The sequence below is a fragment of the Lepidochelys kempii genome, chromosome 28 (genome assembly GCF_965140285.1).
Source record: "Lepidochelys kempii isolate rLepKem1 chromosome 28, rLepKem1.hap1, whole genome shotgun sequence".
Taxonomy (NCBI): Eukaryota; Metazoa; Chordata; order Testudines; family Cheloniidae; genus Lepidochelys; species Lepidochelys kempii.
Genome location: NC_136407.1, coordinates 7,875,466 through 7,899,288, shown reverse-complemented (window position 1 = coordinate 7,899,288; position 23,823 = coordinate 7,875,466). Strand labels below are relative to the sequence as shown.

Below are 23,823 nucleotides of genomic sequence, written 5' to 3'. Positions count from 1 at the left end.
CTGGCCGCCCTTCCTGCAGTCCCCATTGGCCTGAAGCGGCGAACTGGGGCCAGTGGGAGCCACAATGGGCCGAACCTGCGGACGCGGCAGGTAAGCAAACTGGCCCGGCCCGCTAGGGGCTTTCCCTGAACAAGCGGTGCCCCTAGTTTGAAAACCACTGGTGTAAGGAATACATAATCTGTAATATCCCTGACTGGGGGTAAAAGATTAACGGGTCACAGTACAGACATTGAGCTATGAGGGTATGTTGTTCAGATAATGGTTATGTTCAGGTGTGGAGTATAATGCGGGGATACGACGATGAGGATGGATTGACCCTCATTTGGTGAAATTTAACGTTCAGTGAGTTTATGGTTCCAGTTCATATGATCCAACGGGAAAAGTCTCTCGATCCCTTTCTTGTAGTCGATGCACCATGTCGCTACTGCTCACACCTGCTGGTACTGTCAGTGGCCAGTGATTTGTTCGATGTAGATGTCCCTGGGCCATCAGACGGTATCTGAGACCATGAGGCGCCGCATCAGCTGTGTGTAGCGGCGACCAATCATAGAATATCAGGGTTGGAAGGGACCTCAGAAGGTCATCTAGTCCAATCCCCTGCTCAAAGCAGGACCAATCCCCAACTAAAACATCCCAGCCAGGGCTTTGTCACGCCTGACTTTAAAAATATCTAAGGAAGGAGATTCCGCCACCTCCCTAGGTAATGCATTCTAGTGCTTCACCACCCTCCTCGTGAAAATGTTTTTCCTAATATCCAACCTAAACCTCCCCCACTGCAACTTGAGACCATTACTCCTTGTTCTGTCATCAGCTACCACTGAGAACAGTCTAGATCCATCCTCTTTGGAACCCCCTTTCAGGGAGTTGAAAGCAGCTATCAAATCCCCCCTCATTCTTCTCTTCCGCAGACTAAACAATCCCAGTTCCCTCAGCCTCTCCTCGTAAGTCATGTGCTCCAGTCCCCTCATCATTTTTGTTGCCCTCCGCTGGATGTTTTCCAATTTTTCCACATCCTTCTTGTAGTGTGGGGCCCAAAACTGGACACAGTACTCCAGATGAGGCCTCACCAATATCGAATAGAGGGGAACGATCACATCCCTCAGTCTGCTGGCAATGCCCCTACTTATACATCCCAAAATGCCATTGGCCTTCTTGGCAACAAGGGCACACTGCTGACTCATATCCGCTTCTCGTCCACTGTAACCCCTAGGTCCTTTTCTGCAGAACTGCTGCTGAGCCATTCGGTTCCTGGTCTGTAGCGGTGCATTGGATTCTTCCGTCCTAAGTGCAGGACTCTGCACTTGTCCTTGTTGAACCTCATCAGATTTCTTTTGGCCCAATCCTCTAATTTGTGTAGGGCCCTCTGTATCCTAACCCTACCCTCCAGCGTATCTACCTCTCCTCCCAATTTAGTGTCATCTGCAAACTTGTTGAGGGTGCAATCCACACCATCCTCCAGATCATTTATGAAGATATTGAACAAAACCGGCCCCAGGACCGACCCTCTGGGCACTCCACTTGATACCGGCTGCCAACTAGACATGGAGCCATTGATCACTACCCGTTGAGCCCGACAATCTAGACAACTTTCTATCCACCTTATAGTCCATTCATCCAGCCCATACTTCTTTAACTTGCTGGCAAAAATACTGTGGGAGACCATGTCAAAAGCTTTGCTAAAGTCAAGGAACAACACGTCCACCGCTTTTCCCTCATCCACAGAGCCAGTTATCTCGTCATAGAAGGCAATTAGATTAGTCAGGCATGACTTGCCCTTGGTGAATCCATGCTGTTCCTGATCACTTTCCTCTCCTCTAAATGCTTCAGAATTGATTCCTTGACCTGCTCCATGATTTTTCCAGGGACTGAGGTGAGGCTGACTGGCCTGTAGTTCCCAGGATCCTCCTTCTTCCCTTTTTTAAAGATGGGCACTACATTAGCCTTTTTCCAGTCGTCCGGGACTTCCCTGGATCGCCATGAGTTTTCAAAGATAATGGCCAATGGCTTTGCAATCACATCCGCCAACTCCTTTAGCACTCTTGGATGCAGCGCATCTGGCCCCATGGACTTGTGCTCATCCAGCTTTTCTAAATAGTCCCGAATCACTTCTTTCTCCACAGAGGGCTGGTCACCTTCTCCCCATGCTGTGCTGCCCAGTGCAGTAGTCTGGGAGCTGACCTTGTTCGTGAAGACAGAGGCAAAAAAGCATTGAGTACATTAGCTTTTTCCACATCCTCTGTCACTCGGTTGCCTCCCTCATTCAGTAAGGGGCCCACACTTTCCCTGACCACCTTCTTGTTGCCAACATACCTGAAGAAACCCTTCTTGTTACTTTTAACATCTCTTGCTAGCTGCAACTCCAGGTGTGATTTGGCCTCCTGATTTCACTCCTGCAACCCCGAGCAATATTTTTATACTCTTCCCTGGTCATTTGTCCAGTCTTCCACTTCTTGTAAGCTTCTTTTTTGTGTTCAAGATCAGCAAGGATCTCACTGTTAAGCCAAGCTGGTCGCCTGCCATATTTACTATTCTTTCTACACAGCGGGATGGTTTGTCCCTGTAACCTCAATAAGGATTCTTTAAAATACAGCCAGCTCTCCTGGACTCCTTTCCCCCTCATGTTATTCTCCCAGGGGATCCTGCCCATCTGTTCTCTGAGGGAGTCAAAGTCTGCTTTTTTGAAGTCCTGGGTCTATATTCTGCTGCTCCCCTTTCTTCCCTGTGTCAGGATCCTGAACTCGACCATCTCATGGTCACTGCCTCCCAGGTTCCCATCCACTTTTGCTTCCCCTACTAATTCTTCCTGGTTTGTGAGCAGCAGGTCAAGAAGAGCTCTGCCCCGAGTTGGTTCCTCCAGCACTTGCACCAGGAAATTGTCCCCTCCGCTTTCCAAAAACTTCCTGGATTGTCTATGCACCGCTGTATTGCTCTCCCAGCAGATGTCCGGGTGATTGAAGTCTCCCATGAGACTGCCCACAGGGCCGCAGCACACATGAAGAACAATATGGCCAGACACAGAGATGAACAGAATTTGTTGGGAGCCGTCAGCGGGGTTTTAGGAAGGGGGGATCAGCCTCACCAAGCGGCTGGAATTGTCTGGGGGGGTCGACAAGCTGGGGACCGAGGGGACCCCGTGGACTCAGATTTTCAGAAACCCTCGGACAAGGGCCCTCCCCGAAGGCTCTTAGGCAAACTAAGCTGCCCGGGGGTTGCCTCCCTGAGCATCCCGGGCCCCAGCAGCCCCCGGCCCGTGTCCCGCCCCCCAGGGCGCAGCACCCGGGGCAGGTGCGGGGTCCGGGGCGCCCCAGAGTGGCCCAGACTCCCGGGGCGGCTCTTACCAGAGCCCAGCTCCCACTCCTGGCCGGGGGGCGGGGCCACGGGAAAGGGGAGGAGCAAGGGGCGGGGCCCTGGCAGAGGGGAGGGCAGGGGGCGGGGCCAGGGAAGGAGCAGGGGGCGGGGCCACGGGAAAGGGGAGGAGCAGGGGGCGGGGCCAGGGGAGGAGCAGGGGGCGTGGGTTTCGGGAAAGGGGAGGAGCAGGGGGCGGAGCCACAGGGAAAGGGGAGGAGCAGGGGGGGAGCGGGGGGGCCGTCGCTCCTGTGATTTCTGGGCTCAGTAGCGTCACTAGCGGGAGGGGCCGAACCCCCTCCCCCCCCCTGCACCAGTCGTCGCTGCGCACCGCGCATGCGCCGCGCCCGCCGGGAGCCGGTGGAGACTCCATCTCCCAGCAGGCCCGGCGCGCCGCAGTTTCCGGGCATGCGCAGCTGGCGCCGGGGGGAGGGGGGCCGTTTCCCCGCCCCTCGTCCTGCGTCCGCGGAGGGAGCCGGGCCCGGGGACCGACAGCGGGTGAGGGCCGGGGAGGGCCGGGACTCCCCCGCCCCGCCCCGCGGAGCCTGGCCCGCCCCTCCCCCCGCCGTGGAGCTTCCCTTCCCCTCCCCCCCCCGTACCGCGTATGACAGGCCCCGCCCCCATTCCCAGCGCCGCCCCCCCCGCCCGTTGTATCCGTTAACGGCCCCGCGCCCCTCCCCCCGCCCGTTCTATCCGTTAACGGCCCCGCGCCCCTCCCCCCGCCCGTTCTGTCCGTTAACGGCCCCGCGCCCCTCCCCCCGCCCGTTGTGTCCGTTAACGGCCCCGCGCCCCTCCCCCCGCCCGTTCTGTCCGTTAACGGCCCCGCGCCCCTCCCCCCGCCCGTTCTGTCCGTTAACGGCCCCGCGCCCCTCCCCCCGCCCGTTGTGTCCGTTAACGGCCCCGCGCCCCTCCCCCCGCCCGTTGTGTCCGTTAACGGCCCCGCGCCCCTCCCCCCGCCCGTTGTGTCCGTTAACGGCCCCGCGCCCCTCCCCCCCGCCCGTTGTATCCGTTAACGGCCCCGCGCCCCTCCCCCCCGCCCGTTCTATCCGTTAACGGCCCCGCGCCCCTCCCCCCCGCCCGTTCTATCCGTTAACGGCCCCGCGCCCCCCCCCCGCCCGTTCTATCCGTTAACGGCCCCGCGCCCCTCCCCCCCGCCCGTTCTATCCGTTAACGGCCCCGCGCCCCTCCCCCCCGCCCGTTCTATCCGTTAACGGCCCCGCGCCCCTCCCCCCCGCCCGTTCTATCCGTTAACGGCCCCGCGCCCCCCCCCCGCCCGTTCTATCCGTTAACGGCCCCGCGCCCCTCCCCCCGCCCGTTCTATCCGTTAACGGCCCCGCGCCCCTCCCCCCGCCCGTTCTGTCCGTTAACGGCCCCGCGCCCCTCCCCCCGCCCGTTGTATCCGTTAACGGCCCCGCGCCCCTCCCCCCGCCCGTTCTGTCCGTTAACGGCCCCGCGCCCCTCCCCCCGCCCGTTGTGTCCGTTAACGGCCCCGCGCCCCTCCCCCCGCCCGTTCTGTCCGTTAACGGCCCCGCGCCCCTCCCCCCGCCCGTTGTGTCCGTTAACGGCCCCGCGCCCCTCCCCCCGCCCGTTGTGTCCGTTAACGGCCCCGCGCCCCTCCCCCCGCCCGTTGTGTCCGTTAACGGCCCCGCGCCCCTCCCCCCGCCCGTTGTGTCCGTTAACGGCCCCGCGCCCCTCCCCCCCGCCCGTTGTATCCGTTAACGGCCCCGCGCCCCTCCCCCCCGCCCGTTCTATCCGTTAACGGCCCCGCGCCCCTCCCCCCCGCCCGTTCTATCCGTTAACGGCCCCGCGCCCCCCCCCCGCCCGTTCTATCCGTTAACGGCCCCGCGCCCCTCCCCCCCGCCCGTTCTATCCGTTAACGGCCCCGCGCCCCTCCCCCCCGCCCGTTCTATCCGTTAACGGCCCCGCGCCCCTCCCCCCCGCCCGTTCTATCCGTTAACGGCCCCGCGCCCCCCCCCCCGCCCGTTCTATCCGTTAACGGCCCCGCGCCCCTCCCCCCGCCCGTTCTATCCGTTAACGGCCCCGCGCCCCTCCCCCCGCCCGTTCTGTCCGTTAACGGCCCCGCGCCCCTCCCCCCGCCCGTTGTATCCGTTAACGGCCCCGCGCCCCTCCCCCCGCCCGTTCTATCCGTTAACGGCCCCCCGCCCCTCCCCCCGCCCGTTCTATCCGTTAACGGCCCCGCGCCCCTCCCCCCGCCCGTTGTATCCGTTAACGGCCCCGCGCCCCTCCCCCCCGCCCGTTGTATCCGTTAACGGCCCCGCGCCCCTCCCCCCCGCCCGTTGTATCCGTTAACGGCCCCGCGCCCCTCCCCCCGCCCGTTCTATCCGTTAACGGCCCCGCGCCCCTCCCCCCCGCCCGTTCTATCCGTTAACGGCCCCGCGCCCCTCCCCCCCGCCCGTGGCTGGTCCCCGAGGCGCCGGCGGGGGCGGGGGCGCGGCCTCGGGGAAGCGCGGGGCAGGGGCGGGGCCGTGACTCTGCGCCCCGGGGCCGGAGCCTTCGCCGCCCCGGGCAGCGGCTCCCTGTTGCGAGCCCCCCGGGGAGCCGCCTGCGCGCCCGGCTCCTGCCGGCTCTGCCCGGGGAGCGAGAGACTGGGCCGGGCTGGGGTCCACCCTGGGCCTGCCGGGAGGGGACGTGGCGGATTTCGGCGCCTCTCCCCAGGGCAGGGATTGCGGGGGGCGGGGGGGGGTGTGAAATCTCCTCTGCTCCCCCCCCCCCCAAACCTGGCAACAGCCTTCTCCCCTTTTCTCCACCTGGGCGGTGTGGAGAGGAAATCCGTGTAAACTCCCTGTGTTCTCCCAAGCTGTGGGCTAGTTCTCTCTCCGCCTCAGGTTTTTCCCCATGTTCTCTCCACTGTCAGTTCACAGTCTCCTCAGACTTGGGGAGTTTTCCCACCCATTTTACCTGCCGCAGTTTCTCGTTGTGTAGGTGGGAAACTGTTGCCCTGAGCCCTTGTGGGATAGCTGCTGGAGACCTGGTAGGGTGACGCGGCGTTTGCACGTACACTGCGTTGACCTCCGTACAAAGAACTGACCCTGGCTCAACATCGCTTGGGAAGCTGGTCTTACCGGGTTGGCATAATGGACCGTTTACATTGGTCGGAGACAAACTGAAGTGCAGAGACACACGCAACTAAGTCAATACAATGCAGCTTACGCTGACCTAGCGTAGACCTGGTCTTCGTAGCGTAGACCTGGTCTTCGTAGCGTAGACCTGGTCTTCGTAGCGTAGACCTGGTCTTTGTAGCGTAGACCTGGTCTTCGTAGCGTAGACCAGGCCCATGAGGGTTTAATCCTGGTGGGAAGACCTACCTCTAATAAAATCACTGTTTTCCAGAATGTCAGTTTCCAGGGACAAAAGTCTGGTGGATGGGACTCTGTGTGTGAAATGGATAAAAGCCCCTTCTGAAATCTCTCCAATTGCTCTTTTTGGCCCGACAGGCTATAGAATAACGTCCATGTTTTGCTCCGGATCATCCCATCCTTCCAGGGGAAAGACAATGGCTGCAGCAGAGTTATCTGAGGTATGGGATTATCACGGACATGGTTGGTGGGCTGTAGCTGGAGGGAGATGGTCAATAAATGTACAGGAGGGTGGGAGCTGCTGGAGGTGGGAGAGGGCAGGAAATACCCAAGGTGGGGAAAGGGAGGGGACAAACTTGGGACAAAGCTGCCAGAATGAGTTCGGATTAGGCCCCACACTGAAGGAGCAGAATCCTTGGGTTTGGGTGTGGAACTTTCCCCTGTTTGTGGAACAGGAAATAACCCCCTTGCCGGGGCTGCAAAAACTTCCCTGACTCCCAGTACTGCAACCCCAACCAACTGACACAGTTCATTATTTGCCACTCTCTCAAACTTTGTGTCATCTGCAAACTTCATCAGTGATATTATGTTCTCTTCCAAGTCATTGATAAGCAAGTTAAATAGCAAAGGGCCAATAACTGATCCCCGTGGGACCCCAATAGAAACACGCCCACTTGACCATTTAGAGTTACATTTTGAAATGTATCAGCTGGTTTTGAATCTAGTTAATGTATATCACGTTAATTTTGTATTGTTGTTGTACTTTAAGTATCCTGCTGTACCAGGTCAAATATCTTAGAGAAATCAAAGTATATTACATTAACGCTATTGCTTTATCAGCCAAACTTCTGATCTCCTTTAAAAAAAACAAAAATCCAATTAGTTTGTGAGGATCTGTTTTCCCTAAATTTATGTTGATTGGCATGAATTACCCTCTTTTAATTGTTTATTAATATTTCGCCCTTCCTCCTCCCCCCACCCCCGCCAATATTATCTTGCCGAGGTTCGATGTCAAGCCTATTATCCTGGTCATCCCTTTTACAATTTTTTTAAATATAGGGGCAACTTTAGCTTTCTTCCAGTCTTCTGGAGTTTCCACGGTGTTCCAAGAGCTATTGAAAAGCAGCATTAATGGTCCAGAGAGCTCCTCAGCCTGCTTTCTTAAAATTCTTGAATGGAAGATATCTTCAACTGCTGTTTTTAAAAATGTCTGATGTTAGTAGCTTCTATTTAACATCCTCAAGAGTTATGATTTAAATGAAAAGAATGTTGTTGTCGTCATAAATATACTACAACATCATTTGCTTGTTTTCCCCAAATCCAGGAGAGAAATAGTCAGTGAACATTTTTACTACTTGTGTATTATTATTATTGATGATTCTGGTCTTTCTATCTAGTAATGAACCAATAACAACATTGTTAGGATTTTTTTTATTAATATACTAAATAAACCAACAATCCTCCTCCTTATTTCAGTAATTCTGCTGGCCATAGATTTCTCCATTTCTTTCTTTGCTTTGCCTTATTAACATTCTACAATTCCCAGCTTCTGACATTTTTTCCTATTGACTTACTCTTTCTTCCAGGTGTTCGTTGATATACAGTTTAGGGGCAGGGGAAATATTGGGATTCCCGCCAGGAGGTTGTCCATAACCCTGCTGGGAATCCATTTCCTGTATCAGTCTCTGGCTACTAAGTGTGTGATGAGCATGAAGACCCCTCCCCGCACTGGCCAGCGTGAGGGGCTCTCTTTTTCTCCGCTCAACATGGTGTTTCCTGGCTTCTGTAGGGTGGGAGTGGGACTGTGCTACCATGTCCCTCCCTGAGCTTCCATTTGCCTGTTCCTGCTCTCCCATGAATCCTGGGGTTGTACTAAAGTACTAAGTGGGGGGCTCTTGCTCTTTCAGGGGCCGGTGACCTTTAAGGAGGTGGCTGTGTATTTCACCAAGCAAGAGTGGGCTCTGCTGGACCCCGCTCAGAGAGCCCTCTATAGAGACGTCATGCAGGAGAACTATGAGTCTGTGGCCTCGCTGGGTAAGAATTCCTGTCCCGTTGGTTATTGGAAGCTGTGGGTTCTCTAAAGAATTTCTGTAGTGATAACTCTATACCTTTACTACTCATGCATGTGTACACTGGTTTCTGTGTCCTGCCCCCACACCCCGCTTGTCTTATGTCCCATCCCAGTATCATTTTTAGACATACACAAATTTTAAATGACCAATGGCACAACAAATAATTTAAAAAAATATTTAATTTATCCTTATTGGATGCATTAGAGTTCAGCCCCTACCCTTTGCTTTCTCTCTGAGGGCTATGACCACTGGATGTGGGAATTTTGGTAATATTTCTTTGATTCCAGCACATACCTCAGTTTCCCTCTATGCTTGATATTACTATAATCAGAGTGTAAAGACCAGGACACATGGGGTGTTTTAGTTACATAGCTGTCACGGAGTTCACACAGAGAGCTCTCTTGGAACTAAAGGCATGTCTACACTACAAGTGCGATGGCTGAAAGTGACCAGCCGAGAACTGTTTCGTACACCTAGCTGCGTCTAAAGTGAGGGCTAGGCTGATCTAACTATGGCTACGTCTACACTACAGAGTTTCGTCAGTGCCGTGTGTGTTGATTAAAGCAGGTTCTTCTTTGCGTGATGATCCCTATTGAATTCCACTGAGGCTAATCTGCATGCACCATGCTCCCGGAGATGGAGCTTTTTACAGTAGTAGTGTCTGTGGGTTCACGTGTGCGCCCTTGCATTGCCTTGTGGTTTTGCCTGCGTCTTCAGTTCCCTTTCACTGCCACATGTTCCAAGTCAGAGCTTCTGCTGTCCCCTCGTCTGTGGTGAGGCATTTTCTTTATTTAGTCAGGGTGTAACCTGCACAATTTAAAGCTCCCAGCCGCGACCTGTCCTTGTGGGTATGCGGGGACAAGGGGCCCAACTTTACTCCTCCTTGGGCTCAGAGCCATTATCCCTTCCTAGTATACTCAGGGTGCTACAGGTATGCAGGGCCTTTTCACAGTGAAAGGTTTACACAGTTAGATCCTTAAACATGTGCATGTATTTATTAGCAACAATTCAACAGAATACACACCAAGCATCTAATGCTCACCACTCCCAGCAAAGACAGCTGGACGTCTCCCTGTGGCCAGTCAGGATTTGCTCTCGTCCGGGGCTCTGGCTTCTGCGCAAGATAGTCGTGTAGGGGTAAAAGTCCTGGCACCTTTGGCTTTGAGCTGTATCTCGCAGTTTAGTTACAATGAGCATGTCTTCTGACCCTCATTATATAGTTAAAATGAGGATTTCTCTTATTTCTTCTTTAACCAATTAATTTATTTAAGACACAGCTATGCAAAACACTATCCAATTATTTTCACTGTACAGGGGTTCACGTGCCTAAGACCACCTACGCATTAGCTTTTGTGTTTTTCAAAGTTAGTTAAAACTTCTCAAGGTCTACTTATCTTTATGCTTTGTTAGTGGAATACACTGTCACGGTAGAATTGCTTAAGCAGCAGTAGACCAGGACTCTTTGCCTATTGAAAGTACACTTTCTAACTATTTACAATTTCTTTAGCAACAGCAAAACTTCTTACTTTTTCTTATCAGACAGAAACTGCAGAAACTCAAGGCTAACATATCCATTCTCTCCCCATTCTCGTGAGTTTGTGAGTATCTATTTATCTCCAATTAGTAGGGCTGCAGCTAATACTTTGTCTGTCTGTCTGACAAGGCCAAATTCCCCTGACACTCTAGTTTTGCGTCCAACTTATGGTGGCTGAGCCTACAAGCTGGCTGTGGGTTGTGCTAGGTCCATACGCAAGATGGCTGTGAGTCATGTCAAGTCCAGTCCCCTCATTAGAGGGACTTTCATAGAATATTAGGGTTGGAAGAGACCTCAGGAGGTCCTCTAATCCAGTCCCCTGCTCAAAGCAGGACCAACACCAACTAAATTATCCCAGCCAGGGCTTTGCCAAGCCGGACCTTAAAAACCTCTACGGATGGAGATTCTACCACCTCCCTAGGGAACCGATTCCAGTGCTTCACCACCCTCCTAGTGAAATAGTGTTTCCTAATATCCAACCTAGATCTCCCACACTGCAACTTGAGACCATTGCTTCTTGTTCTGTCAACTGCCACCACTGAGAACAGCCGAGCTTCATCCTCTTTGGAACCCCCCCTTCAGGTAGTTGAAGGCTGCTATCAAATCCCCCCTCACTCTTCTCTTCTGCAGACTAAATAACCCCAGTTCCCTCAGCCTCTCCTCATAAGTCATGAGCCCCAGCCCCCTAGTCATTTTTGTTGCCCTCTGCTGGACGCTCTCCAATTTGTCTACATTCCTCCTCTAGTGAGGAGACCAAAACTGGACAGAATACTCCAGGTGTGGTCTCACCAGTGTCGAATAGAGGGGAATAATCACTTCCCTCAATCTCCTGGCAATGCTTCTACTAATACAGTCCAATATGCCGTTGGCCTTCTTGGAAACAAGGGCACACTGCTGTCTCGTATCCAGCTTCTTGTCTACTGTAATCCCCAGGTCCTTTTCTGCAGAACTGCTGCTTAGCCAGTCGGTCCCCAACCTGTAGCGGTGCATGGGATTCTTCTGTCCTAAGTGCAGGACTCTGCACTTGTCCTTGTTGAACCTCATCAGCTTAGTGTCATCTGCAAACTTGCTGAGGGTGCAATCCATCCCATCATCCAGATCATTGATAAATATGTTGAACAAAAAGGGCCGCAGGACTTTACCCCTGGGGCACTCTGCTTGATACTGGCTGACAACTAGACATTGAGCCGTTGGTCACTACCTGTTGAGCCCGACAATCTAGCCAACTTTCTATCCTCCTTAGAGTCCATTCATTCAATCCATACTTCTTTAACTTGCTGGCAAGAATACTGTGGGAGACCATATCAAAAGCTTTGCTTAAGTCAAGATGCATCACGTCCACTGCTTTTCCCATATCCACAGAGCCAGATATCTCATCATAGAAGGCAATTAGGTTAGTCAGGCATGACTTGGTGAATCCATGCTGACTGTTCCAGATCACTTTCCTCTAAGTGCTTCAGAATTGATTCCTTGAGGACCTGCTCCATGATTTTTTCCAGGGACTGAGGTGAGGCTGACCAGTCCGTAGTTTCCTGGATTCTCCTTCTTCCCTTTTTTAAAGATGGGCACTATGTTTGCCTTTCTCCAGTTGTCCAGGGCCTCCCCTGATCGCCATGAGTTTTCAGAGATAATGGCCAATGGCTCTGCAATCACATCCACCAGCTCCTTTAGCACCGTTGGATGCAGCGCATCCGGCCCCATGGACTTGTGCTTGTCCAGCTTTTCTAAATAGTCCCGAACCACCTCTATCTCCACTGTGGGCTGGTCACCTCCTCCCCATACTGTGCAGCCCTGTGGAGTAGTCTGGGAGCTGACCTTGTTTGTGAAGACAGCAGTGCAAAAAAAACATTTGAGTACATTAGCTTTTTCCACATCCTTTGTCACACCTGCAGAAGCACAAGAATTACACAGAAGCATGATTGTTAGTTCACACACAGCATCAAATCATTACAGTAAAATACACCTCTTGTAGCATAGCAAGCACGCAGAAACACAGTCTTGTACATTTCTATCCCCTCACCCCCTTCCACACTACACAAAGCAAAGGAAAGTTGGCTGTCATAACCGTGCAGCATCAACTCAAAAAAATCACCTACCAGGGGTCTCCTCTCCTGCTTCTTGCTCACTGGAGCGGGAGTCTTGGGACTGGCTAGAGACCTCAAGAATGGAGCAGAGTTCCTGACTCGCCACCCAACATGGCGACCTAGCCATGGGCTAAACATCATCTGCTAACTCCACTTCTTTATCCATGACTTTGTCGTCAGGGTTAGGTCCACTTGCCGCTGCATCCAGCCGCGCCAAAGTATCCAGGGGGCTGTTGGCGGTGGAGGTGGGGTTGCAGCCAAGGATAGCGTCCAGCTCCTTATACAGCCAGCCGGTCTACGGTGCAGCACCGGAGCGAAAGTTTGCCTCCCTTGCCTTCTGGTGCACCTTCCTCTGCTCCTTTATCTTCGCTCTGCGCGGCACTGTGTCCCAATCATTAGCTATTTTCACACGCTAAGAGAAGTGTGCCCGTAGCTATCCAAGTTCCTATGGCTGGAGCGCAGCGGGTATTGGACAGCCTCCTCTCCCCATATACTGAGCACATCCAACAGCTCCATACTGGTCCAAGTGGGAGAGTGTTTGCCATGTGGAGCCGCCATGGTCAGCTGGGAAGATGCAATGTGAGCTCTCCAGGCCGAGCAAAGAAGTGGAATTTCAAAAATGCCCTGGCCTTTAAATGGGGAGGGGTGTATGGTGGTTTACCTGGCTTCATGGCAGAGGAGTTGGAACTGCTGACCAGAGCAGTCAGAATGGGCATTGTGGGATATCTCCTGGAGACCATTTACAGCAACAAAACCAAGCGCAGTGTCTCCAATGACACTTTCTCGCTAAAACTTTGCCTCAAAGAGTCCTATGTCTCGTCATGGTGGTTTTATTTTGTAGTCAAAACAGGACACTTTTGTTGCCAAAAGTCGCATTGCAGTGCTTACATCTGCGCTGTTTTATTGACAAAAGCTGTCTTTTGCTGACAAAACTGTGTAGTGTAGACAAGGCCTAATAGACCCTACCACTGTTTTGAAAGGCTGCCTAGTGTCAATGCAAATACTTGCTGAGGTGCATTGTTCCCCTTTTCAGGGATCAGTCTCTAAACAGGAGTCAGACTTGCTGGACTAAGCTCACAGATGAAACCGGAGTAGTGCTGGAGCCAGAGGCTCAGTCTCTGAGGTGTGGAGGCCACGTGGCCTAACCTTGTGGAACAGTGAGACACTCTGGGGTCTAGCGCACTGAAAGGGTAGCTGCTAAGGATTGTTTAAAAGCTGGGCCACGGTACCAGTCTGTGGCTCCCTGCCATCGGGCCAGCAATTGAATCTTATGAAGAAACCTTGTAAGACAAGGCTCTGCACGTAAAGTTAGCCTTACCAGAGGACCCTCGTGAGAGTCCCCATATGACGGAGTATATCCCTGTATTCCCACCCCACACACCCTTGTAATAATCTTTGTACAAAGTATGCTTTGTAAGGGATCATTTGAAAAGTCTCTTAATTTGCTGGTCAGTATTATCCTGATAAAATGTGTGTGGCAACATTGTATGTGAAGTTTATTAGGTTGTTCCAACCCCACGCCAAACAGAAGTTGGCAAACAGGTCACTCCTAAATAAAGGAATTGTGTTCCTTAATTTGCATTTAAGCAGTATACAGAGTCATCAAGCAGGAGGGGAAAACAAAGGAAGTTCAAAGAGGTGGGGGAAAAAAACAGGGAATATCCTTCCACATGGACTCTGTCTCCTGGTTCTCAGCTACAAATGTTTTTCAAGAGGAGGACCAAAACTATAAAAAAGAACGACAAGAACCCCAACGCACCTTCCCTTCTCCCTGCCCACCTCCCTGCAACTTAGAAGATAAAAAGAAAAAGCTGTTGCTGGGTTAGGGGTTCTGACCTGAGAGTTTTGTTAAAACGTGGTGAGAAAGTTTGCAACTAAGATAGTTTTTAAAGTAAATGCTAGTAAACTTATAATGTTTCAGAGTAGCAGCCGTGTTAGTCTGTATTCGCAAAAAGAAAAGGACTTGTGTCACCTTAGAGACTAACAAATTTATTTGAGCATAAGCTTTCATGAGCTACAGCTCATCCGGTGAAATGAGCTGTAGCTCACGAAAGCTTATGCTCAAATAAATTTGTTAGTCTCTAAGGTGACACAAGTCCTCCTTTTCTTTTTGCTTATAATATATATTTTTCTTGTAACCTGACTTTATGCATTATTGTTTATACTCATTTAAAATCTCTTTATAGTGAGTAAACTTGTTATACTATTTTATCTAATCTAGTGTATTTAAAGTGGAGTGTCTGTGTTTCTATTTAAAATAATAAGATGGTATATTATTCCCTTAAGGGAACAATGGATTTAATATATTTGTGCTGTCCAGGAGAGGTCTGGGCAGTACAGGACATGCTTTTTCCGGGGGAAGATCTGAGATGGGGACTGTTTGAGTCACCCTGCACCATAACCAAAGCCGGTGAGAGCCAGCATGTGTGCGTGCTGCTCCCAGCCAGCCACATGTAGCTGGGAGTGACTTACCTGCTGGAGGCTGTTTTCGGAGCAGTCCAGGCTGGAGACTACAGCAGCAAGGCGTTGTAAAGGGCCCCCCAGGTTACAGGGCAGGGGTGACACAGCCCCCACTAGTCTGAACTGTAGCCCAGTATGTCATACCCCTATAGATTCTAAAGTCTTTCAAACCTTTGTCTCAGGTTCATCTCTTGGTTATCAGGTTAAGTCAGTGTGTAGCCCAAGGAGACACCCCCCTTCTCTCCCCCGCCCCAGACAGCTCCTACTCAGTCTTTTATGCCCCCAAATCTGTCTTTGTTCCTTACTCTGTTGAAACAAGTACAATTAGTCACTGCCCTTTTCTGCAGGGGGAAGAGCCTCAAAAGCTGGATAGCTACATACCCAGCCTTCGGACTGGGCATTAATCACCCACACCACACCCCCCCAGTGAGCTGGGAACACATAAATACATAGGCCACATACATTGATACAAAGATCTGTGATATTCAGCGGGCTGCTATCCTCCAACCCATCTCAGTATAACAATCTCTGAAGTTTTCATGGTTTCAAGGGCTGGCTCGCACCCACAGATAATGTTGATAACATTAAATACACCTGTCTCACAACATGCCCATGTTCATCGTAGCTGTCACTGTGCCCATCACATTGTTCACTCTGCTCGTGTGTTCTGTCCCTTCCCCCACCACGTGTCTGTCTTGTTAGATTGTACAGTTAGATTGTATATTTTTCAGAACAGAGACTGTCTACTACTGTGTTTCTACAGTGCCTTGTACAACGGGGCCCTGTTCTTTGTTGGCTCTTGGGTACTACCGTCATAAACATTGCTGAAAGAGATTTTTAATGGCCCATGGCTGGGCAGATCGTTACCAGTACCAGTGAGAATTTGGATAGAATTTTCTCAATGCACAGCACTTTATTTGAGAGAGAATTACACAAGCAGTAAAAGGTTATACAGTGCGTTGTCTTGATAAGCCTCAATTCCCACAGCATAAACTGTCTGTAACTATGTTGGCCCTGCACAGTATTCCGGTTGGTAAACAAAGCAGGTATAGCTAACAGTCCTGGTTGGAGACTTCTTTTCTTCTCGTCTCAGGCACTTGGTCTGTCGAATGTCCCCTGAAGCAGGGTGTTGGCTACTCTGAGGCCCTCTGGTCCAAAAGTCCTTCGTAGCAAGGTTTTGGCTATCTTGACCATTCTACAGCATCTCAGGCCTCTTCAGATATTAATTGGGAACTGCTACTATACCTATGATATTCTTAGTACTTACACCACTCGCTCTCAAAGGAGTCGCATGCCCCCAAAGTATGCCCTGTTGGCATTTCATTACTTATTTTCCTAATTAATATTTTTGGAACTGGGCAAAGAGGGGCAGAGACCAAAGATCAGTTGGCATATACTTTATCAATCATTCCCTTGAGCTGTTAGGGTGGTGCCATCCTAAAGGGTCATCTTGATCCAGGTCAGTTAGTACCATGCTCACCGTTCAAGTGTTTTCTGCGCATTTAGTTAGTGAGCTGGCCATCAACTGACCATGACCAAGGTTCCAGCTAACTAACACACACACACCCTGGGTGTAACCATTCATAATCCATAGTTGTGTCAGCATTCAAGTGCAATTTCAGCATACCATCTGATGCTAAGAGAACCCTGCTTCCAGAATCCTTTAGCAAATTCTGATGTCTCCAGCCTTACTACATTCATATCAATCACAGTCATTCATAATAATTCAGCACCATCCCAACAAACATGATTGATAATACTCACTATCCTGCTGCTTTGAGCAAAGGAAGCTGGCCTGGGAATGTTACCCCTTAAAATGAGCCGGGGAATCTTTGTGACAAGATGTGACTGAAAGCACCCCTGTAATCATACCCTCAACACCACTGTAATAGCCTTTGTACAAAATATGCCTTGTGAGGTATCACTTGAAAACCAATAACTTACTGGTCAATAATTCAGTGAAATGTGTGTAACAACATTGTATGCAAAGTTATGAACTCCCTCTGTACGATGATGATAGTAGCTGTTCAACCCACACAGCTGTGACTAGGCAAAAGTTGTTAACCCAGTCTAACCTAAACAAGGGAATGTGTGTTTACCTCAATTTGCATATAAATAATAGAGTCCTTGAGACAGCAAGAGGGGGAAATGGCAGGAGCCAAGGCAAATTTTCATTTCAGCATACGCAGGAGAGAAGAATGAGCCTGGCTCCGCCTTTACTGCTAGACTCTGTCACCTTCTTTGCTGTTCGAATAAACTTTGCTTTGAAGGGCAATCCTGAGTAGAATCCACTTCAAAGGGTGACTGCACTATAAAAGTGAGGGGCAAAACCACCCCAAGGCACTTCTTAGGTGAAAGAAAGAGAGAGAGAGGAAGAAGACAAAGGAACCAGCCCTTTGACTCTGGTGGTGTTAGCCGACGGCCAAGGATGTTTGGTGAGGTGCCAGCTATGCCCGTTTATACCATCCGTGACTTTAACCGCTAGGATGCACTGTCCCCTCGCGGCGGGCAGCCTGGGCTAGGCTGACGGATGCCCCAAGGTCCTAACCACCCGTGACTTTAACTGCTAGAGCTCAGAGCTCCTTCGCAGCGGGCAGCCAGGATTGACTGACAGGTGCCCCAAGAGTTTGCCCCGTGGAGGCGGCACAACTCAACGCTAGGCTCTTAGTACTCTCACCTAATGGCCAGGCTTTAGAGCCCAAACGGCTGAGGTTCTTTAATTGTGTTGGCTGCTTTACAGTAAACCAGAGAAAACAAGTCAGGCTTATGCATAAATGGTTACCAAAATTTATTAAGCTAGGTTCTAATCATGTGGTTACAAAATTGGTAGTGCCTACTTATTTAAATGTAGAGATGTTACACACACAAACAAGTTACAAAACTGAAGCCACAATCCCAAAGAAAGAAAACAAAGTATAGAGCTCTATTTCAAAATATGTGTACACTAAAGATAGGAGATCAGGTGTGGGTGCTTCTTACCCTCCTTGCATCTCTCGATTCCAGCGGTGCCAAGCCAGAATCGGTCACTCAATTCCGCGGAAAGACGAATAAGGGACAAGGCTTAGGGACCCTCTTAGCTGCAGAAGCCTTGGGAGGCTGTCACTTATCTGACCAGCAGATAGATAGTGAAAAGCACTCCAAAAATCATGGTGCTGTAGGTCCCCTACTTATACCTCTGTACGCCTTTATTCTCTTTCTCCTTTCTAATGCCAAATTGAGGCTGGTCTGTCGGGGTGACGCCAGCTTTCGCAAGAGTAGTTTACACTTGCAAGGGAGAGAAACAATAAGTTTCGACTACTGGACATTTCTTTTATCAGGGTAAATATTTTCCCACCTAGGATGTTGGTGTGTGTGCATCACGCTATTTAGTAGGGGCTAAGAGCCATGTCTGTCACAGGGCCTCTGCCTGCTGTGAGCTGAATCGTCGTATCTGTTCCCAGAGGCACATTGTAGCAGCACACCTGTGCTTTTCACAGCTTCAAAGGCTGTGCTGGAATATATGTTAAGTGCCCTGTTCCGGCTTCCTCCTGTGTTTCCAGCAATGCTGGTCTGGGGGGGGGGAGGGGCCTGGCTGTCTGGCTACAAGTGGAGATCCTGACCTGACAATTTGGTCAACCCTGGGAACATGTACTAAGGATTTTACCTTGAACGAAGTTGTGCTTGTTAAGTTTTAGAAAGCATTTTATTTTTATTTATCTTGTAACCATTCTGACTTTTAATACCTGTACTCACTTAAAATCTCTCTCTTTGTAGTTAAATAAACTTTTTTTTAATCAAAACTAATCCAGTGCTGTGTTTAAACTGAACTGTTAACTCCAGTTAAAGTAGCAAATTCTTGAATATTGGTCCCTTGAGGGGCAACGGACCTCTCAGATGTGAACTGTCCAGGAGAGGGCTGGCCAGTGCAGAACACAAGTTTTGGGGAACATTTGGGACTGGGAGTGTGTTGGGGCCACCCTGCACATAGTAACCGAGGTTGGTGGAAGCCAGAGTGGGACTGGAATGTTGCTGACAAGGTGCTGGGCCAGGGCTGTAGCCTTACACAAACACTCAAGGTGTGACTTCCATGCTGGTAGGCTGTTTGTCAGCAGCCCAGGTTGGGAACTACAACAGCAAACCATTGTGAGGCACCCAGGTTTACAGGGAAGGTGGTGAGGCAACGTTTCAGTGGTCTGGATTGCAGAATGTAACACAAGTACTCCACAAATTCAGTTGATCTTGCTTGTTTTCTGTCACTTGTGCAGGATTTCCAGTTTCCAAACCTAATGTGATTTCCTGCCTAGAACAAGGGGAGGAGCCATGGGTCCCAGACCTCCAGGACTCTGAGGAAAAAGAGATGCTGAGAGATGCCTGCACAGGTGAGGAATCAGTTAAACCAACTCAAAATCTGTCCCTGAATTAAGGAAATATTTGGGATTCCTGCAAAGCCCTTGTGAGCTTTCTCAGTTCAGGATTGTTTTCAGGAGATGTGGCATCCTCATGGCAGACTTCACTTACGGCTTCCTACCTGTCCTGACTCTCATGCCTGACAGTAGGACCCTCCCCAGTCTACGTTCTCCCTGTGTGTTTGGTTGAGATTTAGACCCAGAACTGATCCCCTCTTCTCTCCTTTGGAGAAAGGTTTGAGGGAGATTCAGCTCTTTCTTTGTTTGAGGTCACCGTCACTTACTTTTGTTTGTCCCCCCGTTTCTTCCTTTCCTCTCTCTGAGGTTCCCTTTTTCTCTGGCAAAGCAAGTGACCTATGTCTGGTTTCTCTCTCTATCCTAGCAGGTGATGGGATGGTGAATGTGGAGGAGAATCCTCAACAAGATGATGCTGAGCAAGCAGAAGCACATGAGACGTTATCGGAAAGATCCAAAGGGAATGTTTCCTCGAATTGTGCGCAGGCAAATGCCTGTGAGAGTCAGCACAGACCAGAAGAAAAGTTCAGTAGAGGCTCAGACCTTATTAGACATGAGAGAATCAACACCGGAGGAACACCCTACATCTGCCTGGAGTGTGGGAAAACCTTCAGACATAACTCACTCCTTATCAGACATAGAAGAATCCACACTGGAGAGAGACCATACATGTGCCCCGAGTGTGGGAAAAGCTTCAGTCGCAGCTCAAACCTTGTCACACATCAGAGAATCCACACAGGGGAGAAACCCTACACTTGCCATGAGTGTGGGAAAAGCTTCAGTTGGAGCTCAGAGCTTAGGATACATAGGAGAATCCACACAGGAGAAAGACCCTACACTTGCTGTGAGTGTGGGAAAAGCTTCATTCGGAGCTATTTGCTTAAAAAGCACCAGAGAATCCACACGGGAGCGAGACCCTACAGATGTACTGAGTGTGGGAAAGACTTCATTTATAGCTCACAGCTTGTCACACATCGGAGAATCCACACAGGAGAGAGGCCCTACTCGTGCCCTGAGTGTGGAAAAGGGTTCACTTCTAGCTCACACCTTGTCACACATCGGAGAATCCACACAGGAGAGAGACCCTACTCGTGCCCTGAGTGCGGGAAAGGCTTCAGTTCTAGCTCACAGCTTGTCTCACATCGGAGAATCCACACAGGGAAGAAACCCTACACTTGCCAGGAGTGTGGGAAAAGCTTCAGGTGGAGCTCACATCTTATCATCCATAGGAAAATCCACACAGGAGAAAGACCCTACACTTGCTGTGAGTGTGGGAAAAGCTTCATTCAGAGCTCATTGCTTAATAAGCACCAGAGAATCCACACTGGAGAGGGACCCTACAGATGCCCTGAGTGCGGGAAAGACTTCATTTATAGCTCACAGCTTGTCACACATCGGAGAATCCACACTGGAGAGAGACCGTACACATGTCCTGAGTGTGGGAAAAGCTTCACTCGGAGCTTCAGCCTTAACATTCATCATAGAATCCACACGGGTGAGAAACCCTACACTTGCCATGAGTGTGGGAAAAGCTTCGTTCAGCGCTCAGAGCTGAATAAGCACCAGAGAGTCCACACTGGAGAGAGACCCTACAGATGCCCTGAGTGCGGGAAAGACTTCATTTATAGCTCACAGCTTGTCACACATCGGAGAATCCACACTGGAGAGAGACCCTATTCATGCCCTGTGTGTGGGAAAAGCTTCAGTGATAGTTCACAAATGATCACACATCAGAGAAGCCATGTAGGGGAGGCACCCTACACATGTCCTGAGTGTGGGAAAAGCTTCAGTTGGCACTCAAACCTTATCACACATCAGAGAATCCACACGGGAGAGAAACCCTACACTTGCCATGAGTGTGGGAAAAGCTTCAATCAGAGCTCAAACCTTACCACGCATCGCAGAATCCACGCAGGGAAGACACCCTATAGCTGCCCTGAGTGTGGGGAAAGCTTCAGTCGGAGGTCAGAGCTTGTCTCACATCGAAAAATCCACACAGGAGAGAAACCCTAATCTTGCCCTGTGTGTGGGAATGGCTTTAGTCGTAGTTCACAGATTATCACACATCAGAGAATCAACACAGGAGAATAACACTACTTGTATGCAGTAGGGCTGCCCAAAGATTTTTTGTTTCTGTTTTGTTGTGGGGGTTTTTGTTTTGTTTTGTGTTGGTTTTGTAATGCATTGGCTAATTCCCACATAGTGGTCTTTTAAGATTGATTACACCATTTCCTTTACTGTAGTCTCTCAGCGCCTTTCAGGTGAGTTGCCACCTTCTACCTTTTGAAGTTCACCTTACTTTGGGGTGAATCCTGTGATCCTTTCTTTCAGCTCCTTAGCCTTATGAGTTATGGGAGTGTGTGTCCCTCCTGGCAGAAATGTCCATCAGTCCGAGTTGGGGGAGAGAGGGTTGACCTCATCTAGCTACAGTGAGATAAAAACTATCTGTGCCTTGTGTCCACTAGAACTGTACATTGAGTAGGTCATGTCTACACTACCACTTATATTGGCAAAACTTACGTCGCTCAGGGATGTGAAAAAAACACACACCCCGCATAACAAGTTTTGCCAGCATAATTGGCAGCATGCAAAGCGCTATGTCAGCGGAAGAGCTTCTCCTGCCGACATAGCAACCGCCGCTCGTTGGGGGTGGTTTAATTATGTCGACAGGAGAGCTCTCTCCCACCAGCATAGAGCAACTTCAGAAGAGATCTTACACCAGCGCAGCTGCATCGGTACAGCTGTGCTGCTGTAAGGATTCTAGTGTAGACACGGCCTAAGTTGCTCAATCACAACTGTCTTTTCAAGGCAGACATAACCCAGGTGCAGTGGTTGTAGTTAGCTTTCCCATTGTGCTGACCTGATCTCTATCATTCTTGCTAGTCTGGAGAAACCCTGAGCATCACATTGCAAAGTGAATGTTAGTCATCAGATTTCCTAGTTGGGACGAGACTCATTCCCAGTTGTTCTGACATTGCTCATGGTTGTGCTGAATAGCAGGTAGTTTTTCTACCACTTTTCTGATTTAGAATATCGTGAGATGCAATAAAAAGGCACTAGGAAAGGTAGAAAAAAAGGATCATTTCAGCGTCTGGGATATCCAAAGGAGATGGTGTGAGTCAGAGTAATTCCTTTCAAATCACCATCATGAATCTCCTGCCACTCCGACAGCATTGGCTTCTGAGTGAACCACAGTAGTGTCTCCTCCCCATGTTCTATCCCTCCAGCTCCCAAAGTGTCACATGAAGCAGTGTTCTCAGCTCTCTGTGCTTAGGTACCATGCTTTGATCCTAAATCAGACTCATTAAGGCTGGAAATGAGTGTCACAGGCCTAGAGGGGGAATTTGAATGGATCCCAGACAGATTAACCTTTCTGTGCTTTAATCCCTATTTCTGTCTATTGGCAAAATTGGTTTTTGGATTTTTCCAGCTGAACTGGGATTGTTTCCAGATGGGAAGATTAGCTGATTTTCCCCATTATGATGATGCTAAAATGTTTGTAACTAACATGACTGAATAGTAATGAGGTGGTGCTGACTGAAGAAGGTTTGAATGGATCAGAGGACAGCATAATAGGAAAATCTGTTCTAATTTGGCATCACGAGAGGTGAAATGCTCTGGAATTTCATTTTATATGATACTGAAACTGTCTTATTTACTTGTGTGTTGTGGGTTTTTCTCTCTTTCCTGAGGACATTTGATAACTGAATATTAGTTTTTTTATGATAGGATGAAGTTCAGTTTTTTGGTGGAGTTTGAGACAAATGACCATTTACTAAAACAATAATTTCTTTTTGTGCGTGTCTTTTTTCCACTCCTCCATTATGACATGGAGGAAGTCCAAGAGCAGTTCAGTCGTCAGGAACGAATACTCAAAGCTATTGGATGTGCTACCAGAGAAACAGTTGCATTTTAAAATTGTACATCTAACTTAGGAACGGAATTGAACAACACTGTGATTGTATAATTTGGATCAATATTGTCTCTCATGTTTCAAGCACAATATTCCACAGTAAGTGACTTGTAAGTCAGAAAAATGCCCATGTATTTGGGTCGCAAGGCAGTTCTGGCCCAGGCCTACCAGAAAGTTACTTCTAAAGAGCTCTCTTTTTGTAATAAAGTGCACAATGCGTATTATTTCAGAACACAGTTCCTACCTAAGCAGAGATGTAGAAAATGGAAGTGGCATTTTTGCTGAGTTTACACCTTATAGATGCTGCAAATGTGTATAAAATAAAATCCATTGTGAATGTGAGATAGCTGCAGCAGTTGATCTATTTTTAATAGATACCCCACCTTACACGGCTTGTGAACCAGGCCCATATCTGTGCCACCAGATTAATAAATAAACTGGGCATGCTTAGTTGGGGAAGTGATTCCTCACTCTGTGACTACTGAGATTTTCTGTGATGTGATAAAGGATTCAACTCAAGAGAAGTAAAGTTACCCTGAGCATGTCCAGAATTAGCCTAGAGCTCAAGTAGAAATAATAAGCACCCAGTGGTTGATTTTTACCCCAGAGATGGAAACTAGGGTAACTTTAGGCTCAGATAAACTATTTATATATAGAACACTACCTCCTAGTTCAGTGGCAATGATTATGGTTCAAAC

At 49.9% G+C, this 23,823-nt stretch overlaps 1 protein-coding gene across 1 annotated transcript; it reads left to right on the top strand.

Moving 5' to 3' along the window:
• Positions 1 to 5,851: 5,851 nt before the first annotated feature.
• On the top strand, positions 5,852 to 23,467 carry LOC140904211 (uncharacterized). Its single transcript, XM_073326610.2, has 4 exons — positions 5,852 to 6,883; positions 8,570 to 8,696; positions 19,057 to 19,170; positions 19,580 to 23,467. The coding sequence occupies exons 1-4, from the start codon at positions 6,698 to 6,700 to the stop codon at positions 21,223 to 21,225; spliced, it is 2,073 nt and encodes a 690-aa protein (XP_073182711.2). The 5' UTR covers positions 5,852 to 6,697; the 3' UTR covers positions 21,226 to 23,467.
• The last annotated feature ends 356 nt before the right edge of the window (positions 23,468 to 23,823 follow it).

What these genes read in the sequence shown, in the direction of transcription:
- LOC140904211 (XM_073326610.2), top strand. Translation starts at nt 6,698, where the DNA reads ATGTCAGTTTCCAGGGACAAAAGTCTGGTGGATGGGACTCTGTGTGTG. An exon ending in CTGCAGCAGAGTTATCTGAG is followed by an intron (nt 6,884 to 8,569) that starts GTATGGGATTAT and finishes TTGCTCTTTCAG; the next exon opens with GGGCCGGTGACCTTTAAGGA. An exon ending in GCTGAGAGATGCCTGCACAG is followed by an intron (nt 19,171 to 19,579) that starts GTGAGGAATCAG and finishes TCTCTATCCTAG; the next exon opens with CAGGTGATGGGATGGTGAAT.